This window comes from Trichoderma camerunense (assembly GCF_050948025.1).
Source record: "Trichoderma camerunense strain CBS 138272 chromosome Unknown V8C40scaffold_1, whole genome shotgun sequence".
In the NCBI taxonomy this organism is placed as follows: domain Eukaryota; kingdom Fungi; phylum Ascomycota; class Sordariomycetes; order Hypocreales; family Hypocreaceae; genus Trichoderma; species Trichoderma camerunense.
Window position 1 is genome coordinate 2,324,640 of NW_028145369.1, and position 18,132 is coordinate 2,342,771.

An 18,132-nucleotide genomic window follows, 5' to 3' on the forward strand; every position below is an offset into this window, starting at 1 on the left:
TCGCATGAACTTTTGTTTACTACCGTCCTGCTAATTTACTAGACATTGGATGAATGGACTAGGTTTGTACAGTACCATCTCATCTGCTTACCACCTCACTTCTCTTCTTAGACACATGGCCATCTCACAACAGGGCCACGATATCATGGCTATCATCGAACTCAATCGTACTACAAGGAGCCACATCATTAACCGAAATATCAATACTTCATGCTTCCTAACCCCTACCGTTCAGCCCAGCGGTACATGATTCACATTCGTCATGAGCCCTCGCTCCACAAGGCTCTTATCTGACGCCCAATTTCCACAGCCTACCAGGTACCAAGACACAACGACTAATATTTATTGGAATGTACTCGTACAGTACTCAGCAGATACCTTGTACAAGGCTACGACATGGCTAGAGCACCCGGCCGCCCTGCTTTAAGCGCGGCTTTTTCGAAGGGGACGCGCGTTAACTGGATCTCGCCCCCTGTCCTGCCCGGACGTCGTCGTCGTCCGTCTCACGCCAGGATCGTGGTCTCCATATTCAAATTCGTTAGGGCGGAACGTAGACTGGCTTGTGACGTGAATTAATGATTCCTGTGACCAACAGGTTTTCCGTGTATACAATGTTGGTGTACTCTTCGTAAACGAATTTGTGGATGTGCGTATATACTGTGTAACAAGGAGCTGCGGACTCGTATGAACACTCCCCATTCTTTCCACGAGGATTTCTTATTTCAACCTAAGATACTACCTTAATAAAAGCTTTGTTTTATCCCTTGTGCGTAAAGGGGGATTCAAAGGTGATGCTATACCGGTGGAGTGTCAACATGCAGCATTACGTATCAACCCATCCCATTCTTCGTTTCGTAAGCACACAACTTTCTCGTCACCACCTCACATCGACTCATAGCTGAGAAGCAATCTCTTAAAGCAAAATTAACATTTCAACTCCTTTCTATATGCCATAAGCCTCAACTAGCACTTTTGTAGACATCAGCCAGGAAGCAAACCCAGCTCTAAATCACTCTTTGATATGTACTTGGTGATCCTGAAAAAGAACCCAACCCCCCGTTCTATTCTGTCACATTGCTCGCCCATGCCATGCCAATTCCATCTCCCGTTTTTTTTCGTAAACAGCCTCCTCCCATTAAAAATTTTTTCACCTCTCCCATTCCTCCCCGGCATAATATCTCTCGGGCATCTCCACATCCCACACTGGTCTCTCCACTAGCGCAACCTCCAGAGGCTGGTCTGCAGCGTTGAGGGATACGATACCAAGAACTGGGCGGTACTTGTAGGTTATCCACCAGCTCTTTCGGTCAGTTCCCGCCTCTTGATCCCCTGTGCCAATGGCATTGCCGTTGGCGTTGCGAAGCTGGGCCAGCTCGCCCTCGGGGGCATCAGCCATGTCGTCGTCACTGTCACTGCCATCCTCGTGGGGAGAGGCGGTATCCACGTCGATATTCACCCACTGCCCGTCCACGTATTTGCCAATACGGTGCGGTGCAAGATTTTCACGGGTCATTTTGCCTCCGGCACCACTAGTATGGCCGGTTCTCTTGCGCTTTGTCCCGGCTCCATGGCTGACGACGACGGCGTCACTTTCTGAAGTGGGCTTGGGCAGGTCTTGGGCAGTGTCGAGCATCAGGAGGAACGAGATACCGTAGACCCAGAGGCGGGATCCCTGCCACAAAGCACCTTTGGCCAAGTCTAGCAGGTCCTGCACGGCAGCCGGGAGGGCTTTCCGGGGGTGTCTGCGTGACCATGGTGTGAGAGAGCCTTGGAGAGGATGGAATGTCAAGACGTTCCACGAGGCCGTAACGGCAGCGAGGGTGTAGTCCTTGATGGCATCCACTCCGCCTTCGCTTGCATCTCCAGAGGGTACGTCTTCCGAGAATGACAAGACGACGGGAGTTGAGGGTAGCTTGGGCAGCAGGTTTGCGCTCGGATTGCGAATCCAGCGGCGGTTCGTGCTGCTAGCTTGGCCTTCCTCGTCATCTGAGGAGTCACTCTCACTGTCACTGTCGTTGTCTGAGGACGGTGCCGCGTCATTTGCTCCATCCCCTTCCATCTTTTCCTGCATATTCTCATCGGGGCCGCGTAAGACCCAGGTGTCAATGTAACCGGCAATGTCAGCAACCGCAACCATCTTCGAGTCAGCAGTGAATGAGATGTGAGTGATATTTCTCTCATAGCTTCTTAGCCCGCCGTTCTTGATGTATCGTGGAATATGGCGTCGGAGACGGGGAAGCCGCTGCAAGTGAATGGCGAGTTGTGACGAGTTCTCCGAATCATTGACCTCTTCGAGACTAGCCATGATAACTCGAGAGCCCTCTTTGATAGCACAGAGCCATTTCCCATCTGGAGAAAGCCGCACCTGTGAGGCACCGGCATTCTTCAGCTTCTCTGGGAGTTCAATTGCGGATAGTTTGACGTCAGAAGGCTTAACCGGATCCTGATGTTCTAGCCGGAAGGCTTTCATGTCCGTTGCTGTAGACACGATGAGGAATGTTCCCTCTGGGTTGATCGTAGCAGAGCTGATGTTGGAGTCGCCCTTGACAACAATCGTCTTGAGAAGTTTGCGGTTTTGGTTGATATCAACTTCTTCTCCTCCAGCCACATTGAATATTTCCGTAGCAGGCTTTCGCAGAGCCCAGATGTGAACCTCTCGATCCCACCAGCTAGTGATGAACCTTGCCTTTTGTGCGCTCGAAACTGGAGGCTGCTGTGGGAGATTGCTGATTGTTCGGTGGTTTTCGCGGCCCATTTCTCTCAGGGGAACCAGCATGAGGTTTGCATCCGGCCCTGTGTAAAATGTCAGTCAGTCTTAATCCATGAGTGTTTTGTCTGTTTGTCCGCCATCATCTTACCTCCAGTAATTACGACGCTTGTGCGTCCATGCTCAAACGATGCCATTGTCTTGACATCGTGGTCGTGATATCTTCTCCCCCAAACCTTGGCCCAGCGGTTGCCGGTGCCGGTATTCTGCTTGTACAGGACAGTACGACGGTCCATTCCTCCACTTGTGATGGTCGTTCCATCGGCGCTGATGGCAAGACTGAGAACATCCTGTTTGTGACTCTGCAGTCTCTGAGACTGTGTGTAGGTCTTGCCATCCCAGATGCAGACTTGACCCGTAGAATCTGCCGAGACAATATTACCGTTGGGCAGGCACTTGACCGACCACACGATGATATCTTTAGAGCCACCAGCCAGATCTGCGCCCAGCGTCATATGGCGAAGCATATGGCCCTTTGTAACGTCGTAGATTCGAATGGTGCTGTCTGAGCAGCCCACGACTGCAATCTTGCGTGACTGGAACGTGATACTGACCATCTGGGCCTTTTTCGTAGGGGATCGCACAACGACTCGTTGGAAGCGGAGGTCATCATCTTCGATCGAATACATGGCAAGTTCGCCATCAATCGTACCGGCAATCAGCTTGTTGGAGTGCAAATCGTCTGATGCACCGCTCAGAGCCGGAGGCTGCACGGCGAGACACCAGATGTCGCCGTGCTGTCCGCTGGCATGTCTCTTGGGTTTGCCTTTTTCGAGATCCCACTCGGTCACCGTGGACGTGTATCCAATGCTAAAGAGACGCGACTTGCCCACAGCGATCTTTCCATCGCCCAGATCCTGATCAGGCTCGTTGACCCAGACAAGGCCATCAATGCTGCGATCCTTGCCGCCGCGAATGACCAGTTCCTGGTGCCATGTTCCGCTTGAAGGGTTCCAGATCTCAATGTCACCGTTGGCTCGGCCAACAGCCAATCGCGCGACAGAGCCTTGCTTTGCAGACTTGGTCTTGGGGTGCGAGAAGGCTACGGCGTTGACAGCCGACGGCTTGTAGGGCACAAACCGGCAGCGATGGATATCCATGGTGGCGATGGATCCAATTCACCTTCGTCTATCGATGCTTATTGAATCGAATGCCAGCGTCTGACGCGTTTTCAGACACCGAAATCCGCCAAAGCTGTGGAAGGTGAAGCGCAACGCTGTCGGTCGTGATGCTGCAAGAAAAAAAAAAGTGCCAGCCTCGTCCAGAAATTTTTTAGAGCTGGCGAATTAAGCAGCGGCCCATGCACGGCTGCCCCTCCACCCCACCAATTATCGGTCTCTGCCAGCGCCTTGTCCGCCGCCAGGACATTTTTTGTTCCCTATAAGAACGGCGTAAATTTCATTGTCAAACACAACATATTGGTAGTGTGCAATCTTATTGCATTCTGATATCTATCCGATGTTCGTAATTATCACATAGTTTTTTGTTCTGAATATGCAGCTCTGTAGATTACTGCCAAGTACACATGTTGGATTATTTTGTAGGTAGCCTCGCCTCGCTATCGATAGCCCCACACTGTTGCCGATATCTACAGGTACTGAGGTACCTACATCCGTTTTCTACCAGACTTCTCTTCTTCTTCTTGTTGCTTGGCGTTTTTCAATATACAGCGAGCTTCGTTTTTCACTAAATGCATTTGACAGTCATGAAAATGACACTAAGACGATTGACAATAAAAACTGGTACAGCGCACACCTTGGGAAGATAAAAGCGATGTGTCAGCTCTTTATAAAACTGGGAATACAAACACCAAACATGATACCCATCAGCCACCTTCTTCGCAGCTGCTTCTTTGAAAGCATACAATTTCTGTCTTGGTAGGTGATTTCACAGGAGAGTTGCCAAATGTTGTGCTCTCTCAACAATTATGAGAAAGGAGCCGCCCATGTTTAGCGAGGCATCTACATTCCCTTCTCTAGCCTATGCTCCTCCACCTTCTGCTTCTAAACAATCCTCTCTTCTACATCTTGTCTGTTTCATACTCCGAACATCGACAAAATCTTGGGGGCTTTTTTTTGGGATCCGGTTTTGGCTGCTCTTTTGGAAGCATCTTAACTCATCCTTGATCGATTTATAAACAGCAAACTCTCACCACCATGTCTTGTCCACCTACCGAAAGCAATGACTTCAACTGGTCACCAAACAGGCTCTCAGTTATTCGTCGGAGGGCCTTGGTCCTCGCTGGTTTTTGTCTACTCACCTTCTGTTCAACTGTATTTGTCAAAGTTATTACAGTCGGGACGGTAGGCTTTGAGCAACAGGGCCTCATGAAGCGACAGTTTCAGCTCGGTGGATTGCTAGGAGGCATGTTTAGAGAGGTAAGTCGTCATTATGGACGCCATATATTCTGAGTTATTTTGAGATGAGCATGTCTAAATTTGACTGACTATACAAAAGGTAAATGGTACAAAATCTCTCGAAATACCATCAACCGCAGAGTCTGTGCAGCAAGATTCCACTACTACTTCATGGAAGTCAAGTCACACAGTCGACATACCCACATTGTCAAGTCATACCCTCGAATCTTCAAAGACAATCACAGAGACTACGGGGTCAAATATTCCTCCTGGTGACCCCAATAAACTGCTGGATATCTTGGCGGCGGCAGTGAAACAGGCGATCAAAGATTCAGAAAAGCTCCCATCCACAGCACCGAATCATCTTCAGAAGAGCGTTCTATCCGATTTGATTGCAGGTCAGTCATTTGCGGCACCACTTTCAGCAGACTCGTCGATATCTCTCCCTTTTCAGGCGTCTCGTTCAAACTCTATGGGAATTCTTCCGACTCCCTCGGTCAGGATCCTTGGTGGGCTCTCAGCGGATGACTTAACATTACGAATGCACTCTGCACGAGCAATCGCGGAGGCGCCCCCGTCAGGATTTTCGACTGGTGGCCCTTCTTTTTTGAGCGAAGTGTCAAATATTGTTGCAGAAATATCGGACATTGATCCAATAGCGGCTGCCAAGCTCACAGACACGGTACTCGATGCTCTTCATGTGAATCCGTCCGCCATTGCTTCAGCAGTACCAAAAGTCGCAAATCAGGTTTCTCTTCCAGCTGCGGATCTGCTCCCACTTATCATTCCTGCTGTTGCTCAGGCCATGGATCAGCCTCTACCTCCGATACCTTCCGTAAGCACATTGGATATGGTGGAAACATTAGACAAGGTCCTCCAGCAAGGAACAACAGTCATCAATGATCTCAGCAGAGCCCTTGAAGATATCACTGATCCATCGCTCCTAGCAGTTGTCAATCAGGTTGCTGTGATCGTCAGTGATGTTGCCGACTATTTGGATAAGCCCCTTTGTGCCGTTGATCAAGTCCTGGACGGTGTGTCTTTTGACGCGGTCATACCTTGTGCTTCAGCCGAAGCCGCGTCTCTTACTTCAGTCGGCCAACTCACAACATTGGCTGCACCTGTGTTGCCTGGGCCAACACCTCATTCTACCTCAGGAGAAATCACGACTCTTGCACCACCTAGTCCATACTCATCCAAGCCTGCAGCCGAAAGTCCGACCAAAACGAACAGTCCATCTCCTGCAAATGAAGGAAACGGAGGCAGCCCTGCATCAAACAATGGTGCCCCCGCCGGAACTACACCAGCCATCCCATCATGTCCCGCGTGTCCATCTTGCGATCAGTGTGCTCCCAAGATCTGCTCTATACAGGGCCCCGAGGGGCCAAGTGCCCACCAACCTCCTGATCCTTCAAAAGGGCCTTGTCCTGGAAGGGGTTTCAAATGTGCTGAATGTCTTGACGGCTGGTTTTGCCCTCCGCAAGAGACACCAGCGCAAGTTGCTCCTTGCGGAGTTGGATGGCCGTGTTATCACTGTCCAGAAGGCTGGTTCTGTGCCTCAACGGCAACACCCATCCCAACGCCTCCTCCAAGTTCCGTGGCAGGATCACCCTCAGGGATTATAAGTTCAGGTGGTGCTACAACTCCAACGATACTTCCAAATACTGGTGACCTTCCAGACGACTGGACCCAACTAGGGTGTTTTCAAGATGCCATTTCCCGAATATTACTTGGCGCCAAACCCGTGGATTATCTTCAGGGAGATATGTCTACCAAGGAATGTGTAGACCACTGCATTTCAAGTGGATATAAGTTTGCTGGAACAGAGAATGGTAGGGAATGTTGGTGTGGAGCTTCCATTCGTGATGATGCCGTGCGGCTTCCTCAATCTCAGTGCGGAAAGCCGTGTCAAGGCCAGCCCACGGAGGCCTGTGGTGGCAGCTGGGCTATAGATGTGTTCTTATGCTCGGATAAATCAGAGTCTCACCAAGATCCACCAGGGAAATCTACAAGTGGCTTCATGTTCCGACTTCTATCCAGCTTCAAAAGCAACAATCGAAAGGCACATCACCAGGCTTTCTAGACTGCCGCGCGGCGGTTCATTAATCATGAGACAATAACAATCCATTTTCTCGAAAAGCCGTCGAGAGATTACTATGGATTGTAGTCATCTGTCGATCAACATTTCTAGCATTATGGAGGCGTTTGATATGGTTCAGGCAAGCTGACATCTTTGTCCCGGAGGATTTCTAATGTTATACTGAACATCATTTCAACTGTGGGCAAGATGTGTATAGTATAATCTATTGCTTATGGTGGAAGTTTAGCTAAATTAGAGTAGCTGCCGAGAAATATCAGATTGCTTATTTATACACCTTGGTCATTCTCTGTGTCTATAACCGTATACAGTGGCTGTTTACTGTTGAATGGACATAATAGTTCTTTCTTGGGGATACCGAGGATCTAGACATGGTAAAATAAGGGTTACGCTTAATTAGAGGCGACCGATAAGTCAAATGCCACCATTTTACTCTATTCAAGGAGTCAAACGCCATTAGCCCGTTAGGTCAAAGGGCGCGAATCGTGCATGACAGCCAAACTGACACGTGCATCATGTTTCTGAGGGACTCGTAGTATGTGCGCAAAGATTACCTATTCTGTATCTAGTTACTGGGGAGATGCGGATGAGCTCTTGACCTGGTTAGCTTAAGTGTTTGCACATACAGAGAGCGGATGGCTTGTCCTTCATGAGGGACTGGCTAATTCAGGTATTACCCTATATGGGAGAATAACTGCAATTTACATGCGGAGTATGTGAATGCAAACCTCTTTTTTCTTGGCCTTCTCAAAATACCGTCGATTACGAGTTTGTAACACCATTGATTGATGCCCGACTTGGCACTTCACTCCAGTGCGTTCAGTTGTGGTGGTGGCATTCCAATATATTGATCTATAAAGCTGGGATGAAACACAGTTCGGGTGGTGTTACCGCGTAGTGGTTGCTGCAGACTAGGCGAATACGACACAATTGTCAATAAATAGATTTGGGGTGGTACATATGAACTCGGGCATTTTTTTTTCGTCAATCCGTGTTACTTGAATATTCTACAATTCGTCTTCATTGGACAGCTGATACCAAAATAGTACCGCGAAGATTTACCTTTCCATGAGGGTGGTAAAGTATGTAGTACAGCGCAGTCACCTACCCTACACCAAAATCCTCATAGTCGGCGTTTTTTACCACCACACCTAAGCTTCTTGGCGAGAAATACTATCCGACGAAAGTTACGCTGCAGTAAGAAATTGCTGCTGTGCACCAGGGGCATGGAAGAAGACAAGAAAAAAAGTCACCGAAGCAAATAGTTCACGATTATCACGACCGACTCATCCGCGTGCTGCTTTGTCAGACGGTAGACTTGAAGTCGGACAGTAACCGAGGTTATGGTGCTCGGACTAAGGGAGCGTCATCTTGGGTTCTCCATAACACCAAGCATATAAAACCACGAAGCGCCGAACCTACCACCAAAACTAGTGGTTTTGCTGGCGTATTTCGCAGATTCAGAATTGGGGTAGCTGCTCCGTAGAGAGTCACCGGCACGATGAATTAAACCGCCACTTGCTCGGCTTGGCAGCGGTAATCGCTGGAGGAGACGCGGAAGACATGGAACTGCAGTGAGCAACGACACAGCCATGCAGTGAGACCCACGGCCACGCGCGTCCTCGGGAGCATATCTGGGAACCGACCGGATAACGGCATCTCAGGACACGAGGATCGTCTGCATTGTGTATAGGTTGAATGCGGGTTGAAGTCAGCAGGCGCAAAACCCCATCGTCTCTGTATAAGCTGTACGATATTGCAGCCCGAAAATCTCGTAGATTTGTATCGAACGGCATCCGTGTAGCTCGAGGCGTGGACGCCGGAGATTTCTGCAAGTTCGGGTAGCGTCTCTCGGAAATCTTTTAGGCAGTCTTGGCTTTTATTTCGTTTTGGCAGTAAAACTTCATCTTGTCATGGATCGAATCGTACGAGGGCGCAGCCACCCCACGTTTTGGCTAGTTCGATAAACAGCCCATTTCCCGCTCAGCCGACCGGACTCCATCGACACCGTCTCCTTGGGTATTGCGGGTAGCAAGCCGTAGTAGGACTCCGTAATGATTGTTTCGTGCGGGGAAGTCGATGCTGGGGAAGCTGGTTGGAGACGTAAATCTCGACAGCCAGAGATCCCGAACGCCGAGTCTGGGGAATAAGATGCTTAGATGCGCTAGACTTGATAGCGGGCTACCATTTGCGGGGGAATCGGAGCCATGATATTTTTGGGACGTCGCAGCAGTTGTATTAACCCTTTCATCCCAGCAAAAAAGATGCGTTGTCCAACCTGGACCATTTCATCATGGCTAGTTGATCGATCTGGCAGGTCGAGGATCTGCCCCCAATGACAACTTTGTCCGCCGTAGTGGGAGGGGCAAGGTCGCCGATGGCTAGGAACTAGCAGGTCATGACACCAAGACCACTACCGCAAACGGAACTTGATGAGCGTCTCTGCTTCCAAATCGAAATCGGCACGACGGGTGGCTGTTTGTAAGCCGCGGCTGTAAAACCACTTCTCTTTGTGCCTGCTCAACAAAGCCACATGGGGGTCCCCCAGCCATTTTTGCTTCGCTGAATTGATGACATCGCGTGATTGATATGCCACAATCAGAAGACTGACGGGGTTCGCACCAGGGGAAAGCTGACATCAATCCTCGTACCATCGTGGGCCATGGTGGCTGACTGTACAAATCTGTACTTGACAAGTCTCAGCACTCGCATACAACTGCTCGTAGTTTTGTTGTATATTACTTGTATGGTGCTAGTTGTCATAGCCATGTGAACGCACGAGCGGAATATGACATGCCAAGGCTCCAAGACTTTCAGCGCCCACCAAAGTTGCGAAGCTACGACTCGTGTTCTCAACTTGAGTTTCTTGGCTGGTGAGAAGAGACGGAGCTCTGGCGGTCGATCGGGCCACTATGTGGGCTTAATGAGTAGAGGAGAAGAATTCGAGGGAAGACTGATGCAATTAAGGTAGACGAGTATGGCGGTGACCAGCCATGTGCTAATGCAGTAGCTGTGATCCCAAGCTTGCCTGAGGAGAAGGGGATGGAGGGGGGGCTGCTTGTTGACGATGAGCTCAATCACAGCCGTCCATCCGGCGCCTCTCTATTTTCGTCCCAAACCCAAGTCTATCGTCTCCATGGACAATTGCTTTCCTCCGAGGATCCGCAAATATACCGCTCGGCTCTGAAGGATGTGGCATATGGATTGCGTGTTGCATTAGCCGACTCCTAGCAAATTTTGGACGAACATCTTCCGTTTCCCATTCCGGCATTGTTGGCTGCAGCACAGACAGGCGAACTTGATACCACGATCGCCTCCTGGCTCAACCAAAATGAAGACTTGCGGGAGGCAACTGCTTGAGCATCTGTGCTCCGGTATTATGGAGCAATTCATGTGCGTGAGCTCCACAGAGTTCGTACCGTAAGGTAGCCACCGGGATAGATCTCTGCAGCCCCCTTTCCATCCTCTCCACAAGACGACAGATCAAGAAAAAAGGCCGCAAGGATTAGATGATCCAATGCATCGAAGCCTAATTCAAACCTGCAGCCGGTTCACTGTACATGGCATTGCAGGCATCGCGGCCGGAGTAATACCAACTCGCAAGTCACTCCGTGGTGCAAGTGTGCTCTTTTTGTTTTTGCTTTTTTTATTGCAGATTGCACCTAACAGCAATGTATTGGCCGGATCGCGGGTCTGACCCTGGCTTGATGTTGCAGAAGCGTCCTGTCGCATTTGATTAGCGACCCAGAGAGAGGCATCAGGCTTGACTCGCGCGCGGAGTTCTTGTCCAGATTGAGATAAGGTACGCCTTCGGTTCTCTGGCGATCCCCCAGCACCGTTGCAAAAAGAGCCAGGGTCCGTCACCGCATGGCACTAGCATCATATTCCCGGGCTTACGAGTGGTGGACGTCTGGACTCAAGTGTTGGTCAGACCGGAGCCGGTGTGGACCGCCATGGTCTCGAGTGCTCGGTGATATTTTGTGTGCTGTCGAAGCGATGCTAATTGGTAGTGGTACTTGCATTGTTATCATTACCAGGTAATCTCAAGCAATACGGTCTACTTGGACCATGGAATGCAAGAGTTACTGCTCTGAGGTTGGCGCTCCGTGGTACGACCAACAGCTCCGAGCCGCTGTTGCAATGGACAATATGCTCAGGAGATTCGAGGGTCCGCTCGCGTTAGAACCAACAAACTTTCTTGTTTAGGTTCTCATGCTGGAGATTCTCAACAGCCAATGACCACAATCTTGATATGGCGTGTGCTTACGAGCATTTGTACTCGTAAATAGATAGCGGGCTCAGGTTCAGGGTCAGGCCGGCAGAGGGGGCTGTCATCACATCTCACCATCCTTTGTCTCTGCTCAATCCATTGTTGGATCTAGCTGGGAGCTAAATGTCCGTTTTCAGCGCCCTTAGTTTGGCCTGTACCGGTCAGCAGCCTTACGGGCGGACTACTTTTGCATGATGGCTCTTTGTTTCTCTTCTCGCGGCCAGCACCTTGTTTGTTCCCTTGTTTGTTCATCGTGCATGGGTCTTTTTCCCAAGTGGCCGAGCCTCGACACAACCCTTTCCGCATTCAACCAATCCAGATAGATGATGGTTATTCTGGCTTGAGGACAAGGCTAAATAGGCTAAACTCTGAAAAATTTCCAGAAAGGCCTGGACAAAAGTGGCTGGCCGGGCTTGGCCCTACTTGTCGTGGCGGCTCGCCGGGGGTAAGGAGGATTTTTTTTTCTCTCTTCTGCCGTGCCTCATTTCACCAACACGACAGAAACAGCCTAAGCATGCACGAGATCAAGCACCAGGCAACGCCTCTTCGGCAATAAGGCCCATCGTCAGCTCAAGGAGGATGTGGGTCAATCCAATACTACCCCAAATCCATGGCATAATTTGTCGGGCTTGTCCCTGGGGAGTAAGGATCTGGAACTCCAAGGCATCCCCACTCATCTACCCCAATCATTGTGGTGGTGGCTTGGCCATAGCTTCTTTTTTTGGCGGCAGTGCCTTGGAGTTCCTTTCGTCCATTCTAGTGGTAAAAAGCCACTGCGCATAGTTCAAACATTGGCTCGTTTACGGATTGTCCCGTGTTGTGGTGGGATGGTCCGACCTGTTGCGTTGCGGTAGAGAGCGCCTGGTATGGAACATGTGCTGTTCGGCTCGCTTCTAGCTCGAGCTAGATAGGCGGACTGGCGGGAACAGTCCTCGGCAATGGAGCAGGCCATAGTGAACAGGGCCTGGGATAGTCAGTAATTGCGAGGTGACGAATGCAATTGATGTGCGGTTCGGTTCTGTTTGTACCTCGGAAAATCCACCCAGAGGTCCTTTGTATGCCGATTAGAATTTGAAAAGAGATAGGTAGAGATGGACATAGTAGACTTACCATGCAGCTGCAGGTCTCTGGACTTGAAGGTTGCCATTCACGAGCCTAAAATCCTCTTCATGTACGGAGTAGGTATATCACATACCGTATGCGGGCTCATATTATATCCCAACGACTCCATAATGGCAGCTCCTCCGGGGCCTACGGGACATGCCCGTCGCCAGCGTGTCACCCATTGCAACCCTTTTCTACTTCTCCACTTACTAGATCTGTCGCACGTTGTTGATTGACTCGCGACCGCCGGTACCCCCCCTGCCCGCCCCCAGTGCGGTGCTAAGCACGGAGTAGCTGTGGTACCAAACGGCAACTTTTGGGGACATCGGGTGTCCGCCCATGAAGGTCTCAGCCATCGGTCTCATTTTGCCCGACCCTACCTATAGGCGGGAGGGTAGCGTGCTTAACGTAGATAGGCTGTGAATATAAGAACCTTTGCTCCCCACCAGAAAAGTTGCTGCCCTTTCTCCTCTTGCTTCGGTCATCCCTGATATAAATAGTAGCTGCTTGTTGTGAAGCACTGCTTTCATTAAACCAACCACTCTCCAATTACATCTGGTGTTCGAACAAGGTCACCACCCGACAACATTTCGCATATTCCATCAGGTCGATCGATTCCCAAGTCCGACAATCACCATGGCTGACGAAACCGTCAACATCGCTCCCAATGAGAAGGAGACCAACGGTGTCCAGCAGCAGACGGCGGTACCGCGCCAGGGCTTCACACACAACCACCACAGCGACTTCAATGAGATGACCATTGGCCAGTATGCTCAGGCTTTTGGTGGTGCTCTCCAGCCCGGGGCATGGAGGCCATATGAGCACCGCAAGCTCGCCAACCCCGCCCCTCTAGGTCTTTCTGCTTTCGCTTTGACTACCTTTGTCCTCTCCGCCGTCAACATGCATGCTCGAGGAGTCTCGGCCCCCAATGTCGTCGTCTCTCTCGCCTTTGGTTATGGCGGTCTTGTTCAGCTGCTTGCTGGCATGTGGTAAGTCATGAGCTCCGGGATTTCACAGTATTATAAACCTGGACCTATACTGATGGTTCGTCTTTAGGGAGGTTGCTGCCGGTAACACCTTCGGTGCTACTGCTCTGGGCTCATATGGTGGTTTCTGGATCTCATACGGTATTCTCTTGACCCCCGAATGGGGCATCACGGCTCCTGATGGCCCGTACGAGGGCAACGTCGCTAGCGTGCTTGGCTTCTTCCTGACTGGCTGGTTCATCTTCACCACTGTGCTTCTGCTCTGCACCCTGCGATCCACTGTTGCTTTCTTCCTCCTCTTCTTCTTCCTTGACCTGGCCTTCTTCTTCCTCGCCATGGAGCAATACGCTGCCGACTTGGGCAACGCAACCGCTTCCCTGGCTCTGCAGAAGACTGGTGGTCTCTTTGGTTTCTTGGCTGCTTTCGCCGCTTGGTACAATGCCTTGGCCGGTATCCAGGACAGCAGGTTAGTACTTGGACATGCGCCTGTTCGATGCATATTTGCTAACAAACAATCAGCAACTCCTTCTTCCAGGTTCCCGTCATCCACTTCCCCTGGTCCGAGGCCGCTCGTGAGCGCCGTGCCAGCAAGTCTGAGCGTGCTCAGGCATAAATTTCGTCTTAGGAAGTGTGATCTGTTCTTGGTTATGATGAGCGATGTTGGAAAAGGAATGATACCTGAGTGAAGCGAGCGCGCGGTTCCTAGGCGGTTCCTAGCGGGCTGGGCTGCGAGTAGGAATGAATACAACTGGGCCTTTTTTCTTTTTTTATCTGGTTAAACGTTATTGCGATGTAATACAGGAAGCTGCATACCGGCTGCTGATATACCTATTAATGAAACTGACGTCTACGTCTTCTGCCCAGCATTGCTATTGATTGTGTGCCCCCATTCTCGTGACTGCAGAGATTAAGCGAATCTCGATTGGCGAAGATCTGTATCAGAGGCAGGCGGCACTTTCGTCGTGACTGCCTCCTCAAACGGACCATCTTGTCTCAGATCTTCGTAGATACATGGTACCTAAGGTAGTACGCAGGTGTGCATATATCAGACTCCATCTCATAAAACATGTTTCATCATGAGGCTCATTACTAGTATCACCATTAGTGGGTGCTAATGCAGGCTGCCGTTCATGCAGCCGTGTGCCGTGTATTACTATTGTTTCGGATATCACCTGTACTATTAATACATTTTGCAATTACCTTAGAGATATTAGGTAGGGAGAGTAAATTCATCACGTGAATTTCTACGTTTGCCTCTGCTTTGATCAACATGATTGGCCAGAAAAGTCAAGACAGATACACGTATTAATCTCACACATCACAGAAGTAGCATCTATAAAATGGAGGTAAGTGTCTAGTAATCAAAGTGACGCCCTTTGCCAAGAGCCAATGTTTCGTTTTTACAGTAAAGGACAGATGAATGTTCCATCTCTTGGCCCCCAATCGACGACGCTCAAGCTTAACAGCCCTACGCCCAAATAGAGTATTTGATTCGTCAATTGCAATGTAAATTGGTGAAAGCAACAGACGTTGTTACTACCTTCTTTCGGGTTCGATATCCAGTGATGGGGGGATACTACATCTCAAGGCAGAGTTTTTCCTGTATCTTTCAAACAATAGCAGCAAAGGGATTCTGGGTTTCGAAATGACAAAAGCGAAGAGGCAACTAGCAGCAATTGGTGCTAAAACAATCTCCGTAATATTCCATGGCTCATCCCAGAGCTGAGAAAAAATCATCATCCCCTTACCTGATGAGGGTGTCATCAAAAAATACAAAAAATCGAAATGAGAAAAAAAGGCGGGGCGGAACGTCTGCCGCTCTCCGCTCTCCGGGATTCTGAAAACTAGAGTTTGCCATCCGGTGCTTTTAGCGACGGCCGACGCCGGTTGAGTCACCGGCTTCAACCTCCTTTTCTGGCTTGGGTTTGCTAGATTTTTCTTCTTTGTTCGTGTTGCATTTAGAGGAAGAGCTTGCTATTGGGCTGCTTCGCTGGATCAACCCCATAAAGTGGTTGTTGTCTTGACTCAATGTGTTGCTGAATTAGCCACTGTAGATTCATTTACGATCAATGGCTTTCGGTGGTGAGGCTTGTAGTATTTATGCAAATGCATGCCAAGTATTTGTAACAAAAGAAGAGGAGGGGAAAAGGCCAATTGAAGGTTGTAGCTGAGTTCTTGAGGCTAGCCCCTCTATCCCCGGACAGATATTCCCGGCTCGGAGAGAGGAGATTATCGACCGCGCCCTTCACTAGACTCCAGCCAAGTCGCGGGCGAGGCTTACCCAAATCAACGAAACAGGAAGTGATTTAAGTAATCGCTTGCCTCTTTTGTTCTTTACGGTTATGGAGCCGATTTGGCCCCCCGGTGGCCCCCGGTGGCCCAGTTAAACACCACATACATAATGGCAATTCAGCCGGTGGCCAGCCAAAACTTTTCCCCCTCCTCTTCATCTTTTCCTTCCATTTATCTTTCCAACAAATAACCATCCTCTTTGTCACTGACAGATTTGTTTCGCCTGACTGTCACCTATTCTCACTTCGGAAGTGAGAAAGGTTTGGGCGGTTAAGATGAATCATGATCAGGTACTCAGTGAAAAACATGACAAAGAGGATATCTTACCGACTTCCGAGTCTCAAACGAACAACAATGACCAGGGAGCTATGAGCGATGAGACTGAAAAGGGGAACCTAGAGTTGATGGTTGAGTCTTCGGATCAGCAACCGACAAACAATGCACCCCCTCCGCCCCCAAACGGTGGCTATGGATGGGTCGTCACCGCGGCCATCTGCATCATCAATGCCCATACATGGGGTATGAACTCAACTTACGGAGTCTTCTTGGCGTACTACATCAAAAACAACACTTTCCCCGGGGCAACGACTCTACAGTATGCCTTTGTTGGCTCCCTCAGCATTAGCTGCGCCATGGCCGTCTCACCATTCGCGACCATAGCTGTTAAGAAGTACGGCACCAGACAAGTGATGCTCCTCGGCGTTGTGCTTGAAGCAGGCAGTTGGATTGCGGCAAGCTTTGCCTACAAGATATGGCATCTGTTCCTCACCCAGGGCGTTCTCTTTGGCATCGGCATGGGATGCCTCTTCACAGCCACGGTGGGCATTATTCCTCAGTGGTTTACAACTCATCGCTCCTTGGCAAACGGTATATCCGCTGCCGGCTCAGGCATGGGAGGTCTCATCTACTCATTTGCTACTGGCGCTATGATTCAAAACCTGGGGCTCGCGTGGGCCTTCAGAATACTTGGAATCCTTGCATTCGTCGTGAACTTCACCTGTAGCCTTCTAGTTAAAGACCGCAACAAGATTGTCGGATCGACACATCTGGCTTTCAAGAGCACTCTTTTGACGCGAGCTGAGTTTTTATTGTATATCCTCTTCGGCTGGTTCAGTATCCTGGGCTATGCTGTGGATATTTTCAGTCTTGCCAACTACGCCAACGAAATCGGCCTTCAATCATCTCAGGCCGCTCTCATCAATGCATTTTTCAACATGGGCCAGAGTATTGGCCGGCCGATAATGGGATATTTTAGTGACCGAACGGGACGGATGAACATGGCCGCCATCTGCAGCTTCCTGGCTGGTGTCTTTTCGCTGGCTATCTGGATCAACGCCAAGACATACGGCGTGCTGATCCTCTACTCTATTGTATGCGGTATGGTTGCCGGCACATTCTGGACAGTTGTCGGACCTGTTGCAGCCGAAATTGTTGGGCTACAAGACGTGCCCTCTGCCCTTAATATTATGTGGCTGATGATTCTGCTTCCCTGCACTTTCAGCGAGCCAATTGCTTTGCAGATTGTGTCCGGAACTGGAAGTTATCTGGGTACTCAATTATGGACAGGCCTGATGTTTATTGCTGCTACAATCTGCATGGTTATACTTCGCGGGTGGAAGATTGGTGAAATCGACGAGCTTGCCAGAGCACGTAACGAGAGACCGGAGGATGTCGATCGATATAAGACGAGCGATAGCGAGGAACTGATTGAGCAAGGAAGAAAGGCTGGCCGACGACGAATGCTTGTTGATTTCTACAGGAAGAGGGTTGTCTGAGCATCAATTGAGGGTTTCCAACTATGAGATTCGTGATGACGGAAATCAAGGAAATCAAGGCGATGACCATCAAAACGAGAGGCAAATTACGAAATGGCAATTTAACGAACCGTCATGTCAGTTGCAGCTGCGATTGTCTTCATGTCATTGGACACTCGACTTTGGATATTAACAGCTTGGCATATATGGGGTTTATGGCGCAATGAAACTTTACATGGGAGCACCCTTTTTGATATAATAGCTATATCTGGCATTCTACGAGCGCATGTATATAGAAGGAGAATACCTAAGTAGATTAATATTTGAAGCACATAATGATTACACTTTCCATCACTGTATTTTCCATCTCGGGCATCAAAATTAGCTATCAACAATCATTCTTGATATAGAAATCATTAATTACAATGCCTCCTTATCAGTACATTCACCCATTAAGAGAATGGAAGGTAAATGGCGAAATGCTTCTCCTGCGAAATGCTGATG

The 18,132-nt window shown here is 49.6% G+C and overlaps 4 protein-coding genes across 4 annotated transcripts; 3 read left to right on the top strand and 1 right to left on the bottom strand.

Annotated features, from left to right (window-relative positions):
- Positions 1-909: 909 nt before the first annotated feature.
- Positions 910-4,000, bottom strand: V8C40DRAFT_230604 (small subunit rRNA maturation protein UTP4). Its single transcript, XM_083212748.1, has 2 exons — positions 2,859-4,000; positions 910-2,793 (listed from the first exon to the last, which is right to left on the bottom strand). The coding sequence occupies exons 1-2, from the start codon at positions 3,865-3,867 to the stop codon at positions 1,148-1,150; spliced, it is 2,655 nt and encodes an 884-aa protein (XP_083079365.1). The 5' UTR covers positions 3,868-4,000; the 3' UTR covers positions 910-1,147.
- Positions 4,001-4,786: 786 nt separating this feature from the next.
- On the top strand, positions 4,787-7,362 carry V8C40DRAFT_14016 (WSC domain-containing protein). The gene is made up of 2 exons (XM_083211189.1): positions 4,787-5,145; positions 5,225-7,362. The coding sequence occupies exons 1-2, from the start codon at positions 4,924-4,926 to the stop codon at positions 7,205-7,207; spliced, it is 2,205 nt and encodes a 734-aa protein (XP_083079366.1). The 5' UTR covers positions 4,787-4,923; the 3' UTR covers positions 7,208-7,362.
- Positions 7,363-13,067: 5,705 nt separating this feature from the next.
- V8C40DRAFT_230612 (GPR1/FUN34/yaaH family-domain-containing protein) lies at positions 13,068-14,448 on the top strand. Its single transcript, XM_083212749.1, has 3 exons — positions 13,068-13,585; positions 13,653-14,048; positions 14,102-14,448. The coding sequence occupies exons 1-3, from the start codon at positions 13,233-13,235 to the stop codon at positions 14,193-14,195; spliced, it is 843 nt and encodes a 280-aa protein (XP_083079367.1). The 5' UTR covers positions 13,068-13,232; the 3' UTR covers positions 14,196-14,448.
- A 1,094-nt stretch (positions 14,449-15,542) lies between these two features.
- V8C40DRAFT_230614 (major facilitator superfamily domain-containing protein) lies at positions 15,543-17,972 on the top strand. Its single transcript, XM_083212750.1, has one exon. It carries the CDS (start codon positions 16,150-16,152, stop codon positions 17,647-17,649), a length of 1,500 nt encoding a protein of 499 aa, XP_083079368.1. The 5' UTR covers positions 15,543-16,149; the 3' UTR covers positions 17,650-17,972.
- The last annotated feature ends 160 nt before the right edge of the window (positions 17,973-18,132 follow it).

What these genes read in the sequence shown, in the direction of transcription:
- V8C40DRAFT_230614 (XM_083212750.1), top strand. Translation starts at nt 16,150, where the DNA reads ATGAATCATGATCAGGTACTCAGTGAAAAACATGACAAAGAGGATATC.
- V8C40DRAFT_230612 (XM_083212749.1), top strand. Translation starts at nt 13,233, where the DNA reads ATGGCTGACGAAACCGTCAACATCGCTCCCAATGAGAAGGAGACCAAC. An exon ending in CAGCTGCTTGCTGGCATGTG is followed by an intron (nt 13,586 to 13,652) that starts GTAAGTCATGAG and finishes GTTCGTCTTTAG; the next exon opens with GGAGGTTGCTGCCGGTAACA. An exon ending in GCCGGTATCCAGGACAGCAG is followed by an intron (nt 14,049 to 14,101) that starts GTTAGTACTTGG and finishes ACAAACAATCAG; the next exon opens with CAACTCCTTCTTCCAGGTTC.
- V8C40DRAFT_14016 (XM_083211189.1), top strand. Translation starts at nt 4,924, where the DNA reads ATGTCTTGTCCACCTACCGAAAGCAATGACTTCAACTGGTCACCAAAC. An exon ending in TAGGAGGCATGTTTAGAGAG is followed by an intron (nt 5,146 to 5,224) that starts GTAAGTCGTCAT and finishes ACTATACAAAAG; the next exon opens with GTAAATGGTACAAAATCTCT.
- V8C40DRAFT_230604 (XM_083212748.1), bottom strand. Translation starts at nt 3,867, where the DNA reads ATGGATATCCATCGCTGCCGGTTTGTGCCCTACAAGCCGTCGGCTGTC. An exon ending in AAGCGTCGTAATTACTGGAG is followed by an intron (nt 2,794 to 2,858) that starts GTAAGATGATGG and finishes CATTTTACACAG; the next exon opens with GGCCGGATGCAAACCTCATG.